At 47.3% G+C, this 17140-nt stretch overlaps 3 protein-coding genes across 8 annotated transcripts in view; 1 reads left to right on the top strand and 2 right to left on the bottom strand.

The window, feature by feature from the left end:
• Positions 1-779: 779 nt before the first annotated feature.
• On the bottom strand, positions 780-8064 carry FOXRED1 (FAD dependent oxidoreductase domain containing 1). The gene is made up of 11 exons (XM_016139126.2): positions 7891-8064; positions 5777-5997; positions 4947-5057; positions 4590-4708; positions 3441-3535; positions 3061-3162; positions 2637-2713; positions 2291-2451; positions 2039-2168; positions 1715-1819; positions 780-1488 (listed from the first exon to the last, which is right to left on the bottom strand). Exons 1-11 carry the CDS (start codon positions 7976-7978, stop codon positions 1234-1236), a joined length of 1464 nt encoding a protein of 487 aa, XP_015994612.2. The 5' UTR covers positions 7979-8064; the 3' UTR covers positions 780-1233.
• A 207-nt stretch (positions 8065-8271) lies between these two features.
• Positions 8272-14145, top strand: SRPRA (SRP receptor subunit alpha). The gene is made up of 14 exons (XM_016139118.2): positions 8272-8490; positions 9099-9182; positions 9465-9628; positions 9815-9975; positions 10220-10370; positions 10497-10650; positions 10872-10963; positions 11069-11187; positions 11307-11393; positions 11708-11880; positions 11974-12187; positions 12557-12720; positions 12808-12906; positions 13063-14145. The coding sequence occupies exons 1-14, from the start codon at positions 8374-8376 to the stop codon at positions 13189-13191; spliced, it is 1908 nt and encodes a 635-aa protein (XP_015994604.1). The 5' UTR covers positions 8272-8373; the 3' UTR covers positions 13192-14145.
• FAM118B (family with sequence similarity 118 member B) overlaps positions 14141-17140 on the bottom strand; it is a 46614-nt gene continuing 43614 nt past the window's right edge. For 2 of the 6 annotated variants that reach the window (XM_036221935.1, XM_036221937.1), the window contains 2 exons: positions 15220-15279; positions 14423-14965 (listed from right to left, as the gene is read on the bottom strand). In XM_036221935.1, the coding sequence (XP_036077828.1) occupies positions 14952-14965; positions 15220-15279 (74 nt within the window). In that variant the 3' untranslated portion in view covers positions 14423-14951. The other 4 variants (XM_036221936.1, XM_036221939.1, XM_036221938.1 and 1 more) reach the window with 4 other exon arrangements.

The raw sequence follows: 17140 nt of genomic DNA, 5'->3' as shown, positions 1-17140 counted from the left end.
CCGCAGTAGCGGGTGTTATTTGAAGCCACGGATTCACCCATTCAGTTGTCCAAACTAGAGATGGAAGTCTTACATGGCCCTATTTCTTTTTGCTACTGTAGCCTCTTAGATTCCCCATTGCATGGACTACATCAAGAGCCTCCCACCTGGCCTCCTGCTTTGACATCATAATCTCTTCTCTACAAGGCAGGCAGGGTGATTTTTCTAAAAGGAAAATCTGATCATGTTGCTTCCCTCTTAAAAACCTTTCAGTAGCCTCTGTCCACAGAATGAAATTCAGGCGCCACAGCATGGCTTTTCAGTCCCAGGGCCCCCTGTATCTCTTCTTTCACTCCATAATCTAGCAAGGACAAATCACTTGTAGTCTCTTGAATCTTGCTAATTTTTGGTCCCGGGCCTTTGATTATGGTTTTCCGTCAGCCTGGAATCACCCCCCTTCCCACTCTCCTGTCCACTTCCCCCTGCATTCACTTTAAGCTGCTCATCCTTTATGGGTTGCCAGCTGGTGTATCTCTATGTCGCACTGGACCTGGCCAAAAGTTGGAGCTGAATAAATACTGAATAGAGGAATGGACACATTCCTTCGTTCTACAGCCATACCCGTGGCAGCAAGTCAGGATAAGCAGGCACTAACTTGCCAACAAGATGCCTACCACCTAAGATTTAAGAATGCTCCTGTGATGAGGAGGAGGCTATGCTCCTTCCAGCCTGGTATCGAAGGCTAGTGGGGCGTTTCTAAAGCAACAGCCATGAGATGAAAACAGGAGGGGACAGAAGAGTAGAAAGAACCTGTTAATCACATTTATTGATTGATGTATCTGGGCCAGGCTGCCCCAAAATGCTCCCTGACTGGACTCTGCTGGGGTATGCCAAGAGGGGCAGAGGTGATTGTTCTGGGTCAGTACAAGGAGGGAGCCAGTCCTGGGTGATGGTGCTTAGGACCCCTGAGGTGTTCTGTCCAGCTGGACTACCTTGGTGGGTAGCATTAGCCTGGGCCATGGATCAGTCCTAGGGTCCTGCCCCATCAATCTCTGTTAGTCTGGGCCTCAGGTAAGAACTTCAAAGCCTGCAGTCCTCCTGCCTGCCCAGCCACATGGGAGCAGGATGACCTGGATGAGATGAGGATGGTGGAAGAGAACTTGGCATGGTGCTGGGGAGGAGGATGTGAACATGGCCAGGATTTGAGTCAGGGATAACAGATGGGGAAATAGGGCCAGTGAAGAGCTTACAGGCTCAAAAGATATTACACTCCTGGACCTTCTCTCCCAAGTAAAAGCGGCTGAAGAGGAAGGGACTCAGATTGATGGTCTGGAAGTGGCCCTCCAGTACCATCTCAGCCACAGCTCGCCCCACGGCGGGCGCCTGCTGGAGTCCATGGCCACTGAAGCCCGTGGCAAAGTACATGTTGACAACCAGTGGGTGAGGGCCCACCACACCATTCTGGTCAAAGGTGTTGTAGTCGTAATAGCCAGCCCAAGCTCTCCGAACCTGCGGGTACACAAGATGCTAAGGTTCCCAGGAAGGCTGCCCATATACCCCACCCCCAGTCCTGGTTAGGCAACAGCACACAGTACCCTCTACCACCACTGAGGGAGGTCGATGGAATGGGTCCTTGGACCAAGAGTCCTTAGTAGTTGTGAGGCGAGGGAGAAAGGCAGTGGACAGGTTTTCCAAGGGGACGAAGATGCTCCAGTGTCATCTGTCTCCTAGTTACCTTCAGGTTCTCAAAAGCTGGTACCCTCTGGGCCAACTGAGGCCGCACCTTGTCCTGGAAGAAATCGTAGTCCACTTCAAGGTTCCCTGGGTCCGGTTCCTCCTCCTGTGGTGAAACAAGGCTTATATTACCTGGGACACAAGGGCAGACCCAGACCTCACTGACCCCTTTAATCTATCCTCTCGGAAGGCAGGGAGAGATCCCAATTCAGACCCAAAGGGAGCTGCAACATCAATAACAGTACTACTACGGCATCCCCAAAAGCCGGACTCTAATGATAACTGATCTGTCTCCTTCCTAGCATCCCGACCCCACTTAGTGTACCTCAGTGGGGCTACGGCCACCCAAGTAGTTGCTGCCTAATCCTTCACGGCGGAAATAGACTCCACTGGTGTCTGCAACAAGTGGAGTCTCCAGGCCTGGTCCCTCGGGGCAGTGCCATAAGTACACATACCTGCCGTAACCAGTGGAGTTAGGAAATGGCGTTAATAGCAACCCCCCTCTCCACTTAACAACCTTTTATTTCAACTCTTTCCTTTTCTCACCAACCTCCCCAGCTGCCCTCAGGGAAGTCACCTTTTCCTTGGCTCCACAGGTAGCTTGGTGCCCTGCAGGGTGCCAGGTGGCCCCTTCCCAATACCAGCCAGCTCTGCGACCTGCCCAGACCAGGCCCCTGCTGCATTGATCACTATGGCACATTCCACAGGCTGATACTCCAGGCTGTGGTCCATCTTCACCTGCAGGCACCAGAGGGGGAGGGGAGGGAGGGCCTGGCCCACACACTGGCCACCATGAGAGGTACATTTCTTCCTGAGCCTTAGTTTACCCATACTAGAAGTGGGTAGAAGAAGACCAAAATGACAGTCATTACCTTTCTCATCCCTCTACTTTGGTAAGGAAGATACTTAGGCTGTTAACTTACGTGGACTTCATGGATCCTTTTCAAAGTCACCTCTTCCCCACTTGTGGTCTCCATGCGGTTAGATGAAGAGACAAAACCTGCAGGAAAAAAAAAATACGCCTTGAGGACTTGAAGAGGAAGGAAATAAGGATTACACTGGAAGGCTGGGAGCTTTCCCACGGACACTGACGCAAACAGAGATAGGGTGACCGGCATGAACTTGGCCACATTCAGGACAGGAGAGTCCTGTAATGTTCAAGCAGATCATGAGTCAGGAAAAGCCTAGTCAGGAGCTGGAGCCAGGATGCCTGGGACCAGCCCTCAGGGGAGAAGCCCCTTCCCCTACCAACCCTTGCTCGGCCTATGAGTAGAAGCAAGACATAATTTAGGCCTGCACCCTGGCTGGCAGAGAAGATAAGCAGTGGGCATGGGGCCTCAGACTCACGTGTCACCTCTCCCTGGCAGAAAAGGACCCCCATGGACTGGACCTTTCGCCGGAGCCCCCAGAGTAGACTCCAAGGGTCAAACCAACCTTCACCTTCCAACCCTGTGATGAGAAAAAGAGGACTCATGACGAGGGACTAGAACCTTCCCCTCCTATTGTATTTCCTGTACCCCCAACTCTTCTTCAGGCTCATAATGTGGGGAAAGTCAAGTTAACCACTGTACCAGAGTCAAATCTTGTGGAAGGATGGAGAGCTGGAATGGCTCGGGGAGGCCTTGCTGGCTAGGAGGGAAGCATTCATCTGACTTGGCTGTGGAGTGCTGAGAATTAGAACCTGATGTGCACCACAACCCCTGATCCCCTCTGCAAGCAAACCTCACCGTAAGACGCCAAGGCCACTCCTTCTGTGTTTATCCAGGGAAACTTGTTCCGCAGCTGCTCAGGAGACATCAGACACACTTTGGCACCTTCCTGCCTGAGAGAAACATATGGATCTTTGTGTGTTAGAGAGGGAGCAGTATGGACCCAACTCCACAAGTGGAGATTCTACCTCATTCATGTTCCTCCTCTGCCGTAAATTCCCCAATTTTCTCTCCTTGCTGAAGAGCCTGCCTCCCAGTCAAGGCTCTTCAGCATCTGACCCCTCCTTCCTTTCCTACATGCCAGTCTCTCTTTGGATGCACCAAACTCCGTATCATCCCCTAACTATTTCAGGTCCTTTCACAACAGAGCAGGTCACTCTTGTTCCCTCCACTCCCACCTGAGACAGCCTTCTTCCCCACCTCCTGGTACTGTCCTGTGCAACAGCACAACCACCTTCTTTGGGACACCACTGCCCAAAAGCAGCAATGTAGGTGCTAAAAGAACACGCTAGCAAGCCAGACTGCCTGGTTTGAACCCCACGCCATCACTTACTCGCTCCTTGTGCCTTATTTCCCCACATGTAAAATGGGGATGTTCTGATAATTAAATGAGTTAATATCTATAATGCAATTAAGACATTACCTGATGCCACTAGTGAGACTTGGAAAAGTATTTGTCGAAGGTGCCTGCTCTTGACTGACCATGAGAAGCAGGGCAGGGTTGTCACATCCAGCCTACTGCCTATCTTTGTACATGAGCCATACTCATTCATTTACATTTTTGTTTATCGCTGCTTTTGTGCTTCAACTGTGAGTTGGGTGAATGCGACAGAGACTTTAAGGCCTTCAAAGCCTAAAACACTATCTGGCTCTCACAGGAAATGCCTGCCTGCAGATTCCTGATTTATTAGGTCTGGAATATGTCCTGGATGGTTCTTGTCAACTGGCAATTTAGGACCCACCATAGGAGCACTTAGTCTGTATCTGGATCATAGCACTTAGTACAGGATATTGAAGGTCTGTATGTGCCTGCCTTTCCTGATATAGACTGAGCTCCTAGAGAGTAGGGAGCTGTCTTGTCAGCCCCATCATCCCAGCACTGACTTGGTATAGGAGCTTACTATGTGCACACGGCTGAGCGGTTCAGAGGCCATGTCAGGCACCCACCTCTGCATTTTCACATTGTTCTCCATGATCGCAGCGCCCTTTTCTGAAGCCAGCAAGAGATAACCTGAGGGGTTGAACTGGGGGTCCAGCGGAGGCTCATTGACTACAGCCAGGTAATCCTGTGTGTAAAAAAGGCTCCTCAAACGAGCTGATTTCAAGAAGGGAGGGAGAGCATTCCTGGCTTCCTCACCTATAGCTCAGGGCCCTCCTCTAGGCACCACCACTAAGAAGAAAACCAGGCGCTCTGACTCCTATTTGCCTGAACTATTCCCGCTCTGTTTATCCTAGCCAGCTGGGCTGTTCCTTTTGACTAAAGGAGGGATCCCCACCCCAAACCCCAAATCTCGTTGCACGTACGTTGATGTTCCGTAGAAAGTCGACTGAAAATAGGGAGAGCTGGACGTTCATGGGCAATGAGAACTGCTGACAAATTCCACCCACGGAAAGCCCAGTGGAGGCCCGGGAATACTGTAGGAAGACAAAGGAAGTTGAGGTAGACCAGTACCCAGCCACACATGAGCAGAATACTGTCATGGAAGCCATGAGTCATGCACCTAAAGTTAAACGGGAGTCCTACTTACAGGTTTATAGTTTAAGAGGAGCTGATGTGGATAAACCTGTATGCAAGTCAACCATCAGCCCCGAGAGGATGATAGTTACTAAAGTCCTCATTAGCAGATGTACAGAGCAGAGAAGGTCAGTCATTAAAAAAGGGCTGGGCACAGTTGTACAAAATGGTAATAGCCTGGAGGTCCAAGGACAAGAGATTAATATTTGATCTACTAATTGGGAAATAGAGGGATATGACCAAAGTAACAAGATTTGTGGCTAGCTGGCAGTGGTAAATAGGAACACCTAAGTGCAAAACCTCAGAAGTAATGGAACCTAAAAGAAGGTTGAGATAGCCATTTGTGTTAATTATAACTTGAATGCAGACTCTCTTGTCCAGAGCTGTAAAATCTTAAAACATTGTAAAATTTGCTTTTAAAAGCAAAAACCTTATTGCCTGGGTCACTGGTTTGGGGGAGGAGGGGTAGAACCTTGGACTATTCCTCAGCGAGGTCCAAAGCACAGTCCCAACCCTTTGGATCTTTAGATTGACATCTTTTCTCTCTCTCTTTCCTTGTCCCTAGAGTCCTTAGTAAAATCCGAGTCCATTCATGACTCTGTCCTACCCCAGACCTCACCGTGTGGTCCCGTTCCACTACCAGCACCTGAATGGCACCTCGTTGCTTCTCCAACCTCTTCAGCCAATAGGCCACGGACAGGCCAAGCACCCCACCGCCCACAATCACCACATCTGAGTGTTCAGGGGGCAGGTGGCTGGTGTCATACAGTGGATTCCAGGCCCCTCCAGGAAGGACTGACTGGATCTTCTTCTTAATCTCAGACACCTTTCCAGCCCAGTCTGTGGAATGTAGTTATGGTTAAAGAAGGCCATATGTTTCCTTTCCAGGAGGTTAGGGGTTAGGGGATGGGCACAGGAAAAGGTGGGCTAAACTGACACTGAGTTGGCAGTTCCTACTGTCATCCCCTCTCATAAGGTCAACTTACACCCACCAGTATTCCACAGCTTTGCTGTATGGTCTCTCTTTGCTATATTAGTCTCTCTTCATGCATCATGTCCAGCACTAAAAGAGTCAACTTCCTAAAATTAATACTCTCTACTCTCTCCCTAGGGTAGATGACTTATACATACTTATCCCCTGTGTAGACCCTTCTCTCCTCTGAGTCCCAGGCTCAATATACTCAACTGCATTACTGCACTGTCATCTCCACTTGGATGTCCCAGCATACTCCGAGCTGCAGCACCCTCTGAAGTATGGTACCTGTGAGTAGCACTTTATCCTGGGTGCCTATCACCACTAGCGAACCTACAATAATTTCCTATCTATTAACAAGTCCTGATGACTTTGCCTCCTAAATAATTCCCCAATCTTTCCCCTTTTTTTCATTTCTGCCACTACTGCCTTAGACCAAACCACCATAATCTCTCATCTAGACTAATACAAAAGCCTTCTAACTGTTCCCACTAAGTCCTCTCTTGCTAACCCCCAAATTTCTTTCTACATCATGGCTACAACAATCTTTTCTAAACACTAATCACGCACCCTCTACTTAACCCTCTCCAATGGCTTTCTGTTACTCTAAGGATAAAAGTTCAAAATCTTTAATGTGGCCCTTGAGACAAATAACGATCTGGCTCCTGTTCACCTTGTCCTTCTCCCTACACTCCAGCCCCTTTGTTTCCTTGAGGGCACTTCTTCCCAATACAGGGAATCTACACAGGTGTTCTCTCTGCCTTAAAACTGTTTTTTTTTTTTTTTGCTTCCTTTAGACATCAGCTATCATTTTCTCAGAGAACCCTTTCCTGACCCCCTAGACTATGTCGGATTCTCCTGTCACATTATTCTGATAGCTCTGTGAATCCTTTTGCAGCATTCAACACACCTGCAACTTTGAGTTTACATGTGATTGCTTCATACTGTACTATGTCTTCACCACTGAATCTCCAGCCTAGCACAGTACCTGGCTCATCCTAAGCACTCAATAACTGTCTTAAATAAATGAATCCTTTGTCTTTCACATGTAACTCACAAATCTCCAAGTCTTCTCCCTGTTTCCAATACAATTCAAATTCTTCTCAGCAGAATTAGAATCTTTCTTTGTTCTGGGCTTACCTTACATGTCCACACTACATTTCATACTACTCCTCAAAGTCCAGACGGCTTAGGCTAGTTTTATTTTTTTGCATAAGAAAAATCCTTTTCTCCTCTTAACCTTTGCTTAGTTCTCCAGAACCTTGAACACACACCTCCCGGAGCCAGTAAGCATCCTTCAAGGCTGATCTCAGTTCCTACTTGCTCCATGTACTTCTACAATGATACTAGCTTCAGGGACTAGCCGTGCCAAGCATTCTTCAAGTTTGATTCTATCCAGTCTTGAACTAGTCTACTGAAATCTTCCCTCTCCAGCTTCACTCAGGCTCCTCCAGGACATATATTGAATCCTCTCTTCCTCTTCTTCCCTCCTTCACGGCCACAAACACTAAGAGCAACATCTCAGCAGAACTTAATGCACATCTGTGCAGCCGGTGAATCAGCCTGGCTCTGTCATTCTGGCTGTAAACTGAGGCATAGAGTGACCTAGAATTTGTCACCTGGGAAGGGCAAGGTTAGGATCCAGACACCTGTCCAGGCTCTGTAAGCTCTGGCAGGCAAGCTTATCCCTTTTCTCAGCACATAGCCAGAGATTGGGGGCAACCCACAACCCCGATACCCTCAGGTGCCCTCAGCTTTACCCAGAGTCGAGCTTCTGCGTGTGCTTAGCTCGCGGCCCAAGAGGCCGCGGCGCAGGTGGAGCCGCAGAACCCCTTGAAGCATGGCCATTCTGACACTGATGCTTCTGCGCGCCAGCTCTTAGCTCCGGCACCGCCCACATGAGGTCACTGCTCCTCGCCTCCTGCTATTCAGGCGAGCGCGTTCACTGGCCAGCGGCCCTCCTGGGCTCCGCCCCCTCCGTGATTTAGGCCGCCTTCTCCTGTGACCTCCCGAGAGCCCCGCCCATGCCCGCCCCCACCCACCATTGGCTAGCCTGCGTATACGTCGGTTCTACGCGCCCTTGGGCGGAGTCGAGGAGGGAATCCGCAGCTTTGAGCGGAAGTGCTGCTGAACTGGTTTCCGGTACCGCTGGTGTGACGTGTCCTGCGCCTGGCGCAGCAGGAAGCCGCGGCGATCGCGGCCTCAGTTCCTGGCGCCGCCCCGGCTCCTCTGTCGCTGCCACCATGCTGGACTTCTTCACCATTTTCTCCAAGGGTGGGCTTGTGCTCTGGTGCTTCCAAGGCGTGAGCGACTCCTGCACCGGGCCCGTCAACGCGTTGATTCGTTCTGTGCTGCTGCAGGTACCGTCCCCACGGGGTCAGAACTCCGCGCTCTTCCCCCCGATCCGATCCAGAGCCTCCCTCGACCGATCCTGCGCTTCGCACCCACCCCGTCCGCCCCCTCAGGCTGGCCGCTGGGTGGTAGCCGGGACTCCACTTCTTTCCTCGGTCGCGGTCAGACCGCCCGGCAACTTTGCGCCTCCCCTTCCCCCTCCGCTTTCTGCGACTCTAGCCAGATTCCACCTCTTAAGGCTTCCCATTGTTCCCTCCATTCGCCCCTGGCAGCTCGATTTTCTCTTGTTTCGAAGCCTGGGTAAGGTAGTGAATGGAAAAATGACTTCTCAAAATGTGAATAGTGTACAGCTGCTAGTAGACCTGATTGTTTACATGACGACTACTTCCCCTCTGGTTCCCACGTGTCTTGCTCACCCTGTAATCTCTGCCCCCACCAACTTGGTATTTCCTTCTCTCCCTAGTGGAATGCTAGAGAGCAACACTCCAACATACTCTTGTCCGGGGACGTTTGAATTTAGGAGAATGTTTGGTTTTTTCCCAAAGTTAATCGTGGAGGGGCCCAAATATGGGTTTTCTGGGGATAGTCTGAACTCTGAGACATACTGTCTTTCCAGGAAAGGGGAGGCAACAATTCCTTCACCCATGAGGCGCTCACACTCAAGTATAAACTGGACAACCAGTTTGAGCTGGTGTTTGTGGTAAGTGGGGGTATTTTAGAGGGATGATTACATTCTCAACATAGTCTTGATTATTAGGAGAACTTTGATTAATTACCTAAGGTGTTATATGATGAAGTAATTGAGACGACAGGGAGGGTGATGGGTAAAAGGAAGATGCTTCTGGGCCCAGAGATTGGCTACCCCTCACAGCAGGGAAACCTGCCAGGTGGATGATCCAGTCTCTAGAGGCTTGGGTTGGCATCTCTCTCTTCTGGGCTGGCATGTAAGTGGATCTGTTGGCTCTGTTTCTCCTCTAAACAGGTTGGTTTTCAGAAGATCCTAACACTGACGTATGTAGACAAATTGATAGATGATGTGCACCGGCTGTTTCGGGACAAGTACCGCACAGAAATCCAACAGCAAAGTGCTTTAAGTCTATTGAATGGCACTTTCGATTTCCAAAATGACTTTCTGCGGCTCCTTCGGTGAGAAGCCTCCCTTCTCCACAATCAATTTTCATGACTTGATGAGCTCCCTTCTTTTCTGAGGGAGGTCCAAGAATAGTAAATTATATATTGAAAGACAATTCTAAATTTGCTGCTCAGTTCCAAATTCTTTTCTTGGTGTGAGGACAATCCTTTCTCTGGACTTTAACCATTCTTGTTCTCTAGTGAAGCAGAGGAGAGCAGTAAGATCCGTGCTCCCACTACCATGAAGAAATTTGAAGATTCTGAAAAAGCCAAGAAACCTGTGAGGTCCATGATTGAGACACGGGGTGAAAAGCCTAAGGAAAAAGCAAAGAACAACAAAAAAAAGGGGGCCAAGAAGGAAGGTAAGTTTGAACTCCTTGGACATACTGGGGCCTGAAAATGTGGTACTAAAAACTAAGTGGTTTTCTGTCCTTCCCTTTGTCAGTGTGTGCCTACCTTGTGCAAATGCCCACCACCCTGATATCTCCAGTCCTTGTGATGCCCAAGATGTTTGCTCCTAGTTTCTTTGAGGATTTGGAAGACTTTTCCCATTGTCTATTTTGTTGGAATCTGGTCCTTTTTCTCAAGTGAGTTTTTTCCTAACAGGTTCTGATGGCCCTTTGGCTACCAGCAAAGCAGTCCCTGCAGAAAAGTCAGTGGTACCTGAGAATGGGGTAGAACTTTCCAAAGAGGAGCTGATACGCAAGAAGCGAGAGGAGTTCATTCAGAAGCATGGGAAGGGTATGGATAAGTCCAGGTGAGCAATCTAACCTCCATACTGTAATCTATGTTGTGGGCAAAGGGGTTCGTGTCTCTGGCTCTTGGGTGGATGTTTCCTCTCTTGTTTCTCCTCCATCACCCTCTGTGCTGTATCCCTTTGCAGCAAGTCCACCAAGTCAGATGCTCCAAAGGAAAAGGGCAAAAAAGCGCCCCGGGTGTGGGCATTGGGTGGCTATGCTAACAAGGAAGACCTGGATTATAGCCCTCCTACCACCAATGGAGCCCCAGAGGTTGCCCCGCCTGAGGACATCAACTTGGTAAGAGTCAACGGGGGCCAGAGTGAATGTCCCGTTGAAATTGGGAAAGAAGTAGATACTAGTATAGTACCTTTGATTTGACCAAGGGGGTTTGTTACATTTGGAACTTCCCAAATCAAAGAGACAGAGCAATGTAGATGGTAAATCCTGGGCTTCCTCCCTGCCCCTCAGAGCCTTTAGTATTCCTAATCTTGTCTCCTTCCTTTCCCCATACTCTGCAGATTCGAGGAACCGGGCCAGGGGGGCAGCTTCAGGATCTGGACTGCAGCAGCTCAGATGATGAAGGGGCCGTTCAAAACTCCACCAAACCTAGGTAAGGGAATTTCAGGTGGCGGGGAGTATGTGTGGCTCCAGATTGGATGGGATTTGACTCCTGCCCACTGGCTTTATGTGTATTTGAACTCTCTTGTGCCTGCAGTGCCACCAAAGGGACTCTGGGTGGCATGTTCGGGATGCTGAAGGGCCTTGTGGGTTCCAAGAGCTTGAGTCGTGAAGACATGGAATCTGTGCTGGACAAGATGCGTGATCATCTCATAGGTAAGTTCTAAGGAATAGGACTCATATTTACGGGGTAGGAATGGTGTAGAACCATATGGTGCAGCTATATTATCAGGGTTGTTGACTGTTGACACACTACACCTGTCCCACTCTCTCAGCTAAGAATGTGGCAGCAGACATTGCAGTCCAGCTGTGTGAATCTGTGGCCAACAAATTGGAAGGGAAGGTGATGGGGACGTTCAGCAGTAAGTATCTCCCTAAATCCGAGAGTGCTTAGGGCATTATGTGTACCAGGAGGTCAGGTCCATGGACCGCCTTTTTTAACCAGGTGACTTTTGGTAAATTCCTTAATCTCTAAACCCTATATGTAACTTAGACTCTAAGAGTTAGGATTAAATGGGTCAATATTTATAAAATGTGTAGGACAGTATCAGATACAGCGTGGATCCCTGGGGAAGATCCTAGTATCATCCAGATCCTAGTTCCCTTAGCTTAGAAAGGTGTCAGGCACTGTTGGAGTACATTCATTGGGTTTCATGGATGCTCCTTCTCCGATCAGCGGTGACTTCTACAGTAAAGCAAGCTCTACAAGAATCCTTGGTGCAGATTCTACAGCCACAGCGTCGTGTAGACATGCTCCGGGATATCATGGATGCCCAACGTCATCAGCGCCCTTATGTTGTCACCTTCTGTGGGGTTAATGGAGTGGGGAAATCTACTAATCTTGCCAAGGTCAGTGCAGTTCCCCATCTGTCTCAGACACTTCACTCTTTTGCTGTTAGCAACTCTGGTTCTAGATGACAGTTTCTTTTACTGCTTTTGCAGATTTCCTTCTGGCTGTTAGAGAATGGCTTCAGTGTCCTCATTGCTGCCTGCGACACATTTCGTGCCGGTGCTGTGGAGCAGCTGCGTACACACACCCGACGTTTGAGTGCCCTACACCCCCCTGAGAATCACGGTGGCCGTACCATGGTGCAGTTGTTTGAAAAAGGCTACGGCAAGGATGCTGCTGGCATTGCCATGGAAGCTATTGCCTTTGGTATAGTTCGCAGAAATCATGGGAGTTTGTCTGGGCCCCTTTCCTCCTTGGGTTCCCTTAAGATGTGCTGAGGATCAGGGTTACCCTGCTACCAACTTACTGCTCAATAACAAGCCATGATTTCTGCTTTGGGTAATAGGTGTAGTTGTAGGCAAAGGTAATATATCCCAACTGAAGAAACCTCTATTTAATCATCTTTATCATACTGCCATCCTTTTTTCTGAATATGCTTAATGGGCAAGCTTAGATTTTTTTTCTCATACTACCTTATAACCAGATCCAGAGCCCAAGAAAGTAAACAGATAAACTTTTAATATAGCCAGGCTGGAAATAAGCATGTTTTGAGTTAACCACGTTTTTTCTCTCTAGCACGTAATCAAGGCTTTGATGTGGTGCTGGTGGACACAGCAGGCCGTATGCAAGACAATGCCCCTCTGATGACTGCCCTGGCCAAGCTCATTACTGTCAACACACCCGATTTGGTGCTGTTTGTGGGGGAGGCCTTAGTAGGCAATGAGGCTGTGGATCAACTGGTGAGAGCTAGGGCCTGGTTCTGTTTCCAGCCTCAGCTCTGGCTAGTTAAGTACTCCTTATACTTATACCACATTTCTCCTTTCCAGGTCAAGTTCAACAGAGCCTTGGCTGACCATTCTATGGCTCAGACACCTCGGCTCATTGATGGCATTGTCCTTACCAAATTTGATACCATTGATGACAAGGTAAATATGAACACCACAGGACAGTGTGGTTTGGTGGGGGTGGGAGGGTGGCCATCCTTCACAAGGGAGCTGAAGATATAGTGGCTGCAAAGCCCCGTTATTGAGGGAATGAAAAAGGGGCCTTGAGTTGATTGGGTACCCCTTTTTCCACTTCAGGTGGGAGCTGCTATTTCTATGACCTATATCACAAGCAAACCCATTGTGTTTGTGGGCACTGGCCAGACCTACTGTGACCTACGCAGTCTCAACGCCAAGGCTGTGGTGGCTGCCCTCATGAAGGCTTAACATGGTTCTTGCCCAATACCAAATCACTGCTTCCCCCCAAAGCCCGTTCCTGTATCAAGAATGTTCTTTAGAGTGTGTGAGCAACTTGTCTTCAGTGTAGTCCAAAGGCAGAGTGTGGGGAGCTCCTGGGGTGTGCAGCTCCTCCTATCCCCACTCCCAGTTCAGCCCAGCCTCCATCTGTAAGGAGAGCCTAATCATGTTACAGTCACCACCCATTGCTCCCCACTCCTGCCGTGGGCCTCCCCTTCCTACTCAGGCATTCCCTTCACTCTGCCTATAGGCTAGGTCTCATTACAGTTTTGACCAATGGTTGGAAGATCCAACACCAGAACGTTGCTAATTAGTGTGGTCATAGGGATGTCTGAGCACGAGCAGTTTGAAGCCCAGCTCCCCAGCTGTTAGATTAAGAGACTTCCAGCTCCCTGGGCTACATAGTTTTCAGGTCCTTGGGCCCGGATGTCACACTGGCAGTGTATGACCTGTTCTTAATTGCTGCTAATTCTTATGATGACCCCTATCTCCGTTTCCCCAAAGCATCAGCTAGGCCAGAGTGATTTGTTACAAATGAACAAGAGAAGAGTCCTGGCTTCCCTCAGAAAGAAGGGGAGCTGAGCTGCAGTGTTGCATTGGGCTTCTCAGCCTTCCAGCTCTTCCCCAAGCCCAGAACCCAGATGTAAACTTTGCATGTTCCCTTTCCTGGGAGAAAACCACCTGTTAGAAGGGTATCACATTGCCTGCTCCCCATTTCTCACTCCCTGAGTGGACCCTGGCTTTTCTGCCTCCTCTCTACAGTGCCTGGTAGACAAGTGCTACGTTGAAGAATACAAACCTCTTGTTGAGACTTGTCCTGTAGCTTGGTATTACAGATGTGCTATTAGTGCAATAAAGTGAAGGCTGTCTGCCCAGAGAAATACATAATTTATATAAGAAAATAAATTTCATAAATAAATTGCCTTTTAGTCTTGGAGTTACTTTATAGAAGATTCAAAACCAAAATCCCACATCACACTAACTAGGGTTTATGGTAAGAAGGGAAGAAGAAAAGAGCAGGAATTGATAATGCTGAGGAATCAGGTAAAAATTAACGGCTGTCCTGAGAATGAGGTCACTCCTCCCCAAAATGAAAGAATAGAACTTTTAAAAGTTAAATTGAGTTACAAAAATTAGGCTTGTTACTACCTTTGCAGGTTAGAAGTTTTCTAAAGTGACCCTAAAAGTAGAACCAGGGCCCTGGGAAATAAACGAACAAGCTTTTAATACAGCTCAGGTATGTAAAATACTGTACACTGTAAAAGATCTAGAAAACTAGAGCTTCAAGTCTTGTTTTTAAAAAAGCCATTAAGCTTAATGAAAAAACCAAGTATAGAGTACAAAACAGCAACAAGGGCCATGGCAATTCCACAGCATCTAGATCCCAAGTCCTTCATGCAGAGCTGCAGCCTCAGTTAGTGGCTTTCACACTGATCTGCTGTGTGGACACAGGCATGTCCAGCCTGGGGGTGGGAATGGGGGGCTGCATCTGGGTCCCGTTGTCACTTGTTTATTCTTGAACTGGAACAGGCCGCATAAGATCAAGAATCAATCGGCATGAGGATTAAGTTGGAATACTCCCCCCCGCCCCCCACTCTACCCCCAACCTTCAACCTCTGGGTTTTGGTTTTTCCCAGGAGCTGTGTTGGGTTCTTATAGGTTTACTGTTAAACACTGTCCACAGTAGGGCCTTAGAGCTTGGTCTAATGGTGATGAGTTTTCTAGCCCTCTCATGTACTGCAATCTGTGGAAAGAAAAAGTAAAGAATAATAGGAATTTTCACAAACCAGGTTTACATATCTAAAGCTGGAAATACTTAGATCAGGCTTAACCCTTCAGAAGACAAGACATGAGATACTAGGAATCTTATAAAGACTTGACAGGAAAATAGAGAATCCTTACCAGGTAGGAGAGGCACATAATTATTCTCAGAGGTCTTAAGTCTTAGGCACATATGTTCTGACAAATTGACAAACGGAATAGGAAATGGTATCTCACCTCTTATTTCACTGTGTGCTGCAGATGAGCCATTTAGCTGACCGTCTCTCACCACCCCTGCTGAATAGAATGCACATTAACATCAGTTGTTAGACTGAAACGCCAAAACTATTAATAACCAAAAGGAGATGAAAGCACATGTTTAACTAATAAGCAGGACAGCATTATTTAATAATGAACACATTATAGAGATGAAGTGGGGAAAATAAAACAGTAAGGTCCCTGAGTACACTAAAACTCCTTATAAACAAAACGTTTTACATAGGCATTGTGTCTGTCTGCTATCCCTAACTGGTCCAGAAGGCCAAGTTTAGGAGGAAAAAGTCAATCTGACCAGAGGAGGGGAGCAGCATGCAAGTGAGCAAATTCAACCAAGTAAAACAGTGCAAATTAGCAGATACTCCCACAATAGAAAATGGGGTAGATCTGCACTGTCCAATACAATACCATTAGCCACACATCGCTAGTATTACATTAAAAATTCTGTTCCTCTGTCACACTAACCTCATTTCAAATATATTCTACAGCTACATGTGGCATGTGGTTATTGGACAGCAAAGATTATAGAGTTAAATTTATATCACTGCAGAAAATTCTGTTGGACAGCACTGGGATAGATAATGGTGTAGGAGAAAGTATAAAACATATGGAAGAAAAGAATATGGCCAATTACAGTATAAATAAAAGACACAGCAACCTCTAAAATGTTCATGCCCTTTGACCTAGCATCTACACTGAAAACATCCTAAAGAAATTGGCAAAAGGAAAAACTAGAGATGAAAATATTCATTTCAACAGTTCTTAGACTAGAAGAAACTAGAGAAAATTAGAAGTTGCCTAACATAGGGAAATATTTGGGTAAACTATAACAAGGGTCCCCACCCCCGAGCTGCAAACCAGTACTGGTCTGTGTGGCATTAGGAACTGGGCTGCACAGCAGGAGACGAGTGGCACACACTGGCAAGAGAAGTTTCCTCTGTATTTACAGCTGCTCCCAGCACCAGCATCACCACCTCGGCTCCACCTCAGATCATCAGGCATTAGATTCTTATTGGAGTACTTGTCCTGGTGCCAAAAAGGCTGGGGACTACTTGACTATAACATCCACACTGGATTGTAACAGTCATTAAAAATAGTGGTTATGAAAACTGTGGCCATGTGGGAAATTGTAAGATGTACCACTGACTAAAAAAATTACCAAGACTATAATGTATACTATTTACAACTATGAAAAAATGCATAGGGAAAATTGTTAATTGGAAACACACCAAACAACTGCTTGTATTATGGTAATGAAGTTTATAAAAGAATTATTTTTCTTTTTCTTATTACTTGATTTTTTTTGAAATAAATGTACTAGATCCTACAGACTCTTGAACCCAAGTTCTACTATACAAAAGTGAGCCCATCGCACAATACAAGGTATATAGCGAAAGCTCAGTGTTAAAACAGCAGCAGAAGACCTCTTACCTCTTATGCATCTACAGATAAAAACATAACCAATGATAGCAGATAAACTTAACTTGCCTCAAAAGTTGTCTCAAAAGCTGTTCTGCTAGATTTCAAATCACAAGCTCAGCTGACATTCTAATAAAGCCTCTTAGCCATAAGGAAAATCCCAGAATACCTAATCAGGGATAACTTTGTGGAAAGCCACTCCTGGTAGGAAGCCTATACAGCTAATAAAAGGTTTTGTGCCACTCTACAATACTTAAGACGATTTTGATTAAGGAAAGCTTTAGTGTAACAGAAACAGCTGTCCAGAGGGATTCTGTTATTTTCAGTTTTAGCATTTTCCCTAGGTAGATCTCAGAATGTGGATCAAAAGAAATATATAAAGCTTGAGTATGTACCTCCTGTTTAATGAATGTGCCCAATAAGGAAAGTCTTAAGTGTGGATGAATAGCAGAACAATCAAACA

This window comes from Rousettus aegyptiacus, unplaced genomic scaffold (genome assembly GCF_014176215.1).
Source record: "Rousettus aegyptiacus isolate mRouAeg1 unplaced genomic scaffold, mRouAeg1.p scaffold_m13_p_5, whole genome shotgun sequence".
NCBI lineage: Eukaryota > Metazoa > Chordata > Mammalia > Chiroptera > Pteropodidae > Rousettus > Rousettus aegyptiacus.
Note: the sequence above shows the minus strand (reverse complement) of the source record. Positions and strands in the feature narration are given on the sequence as shown.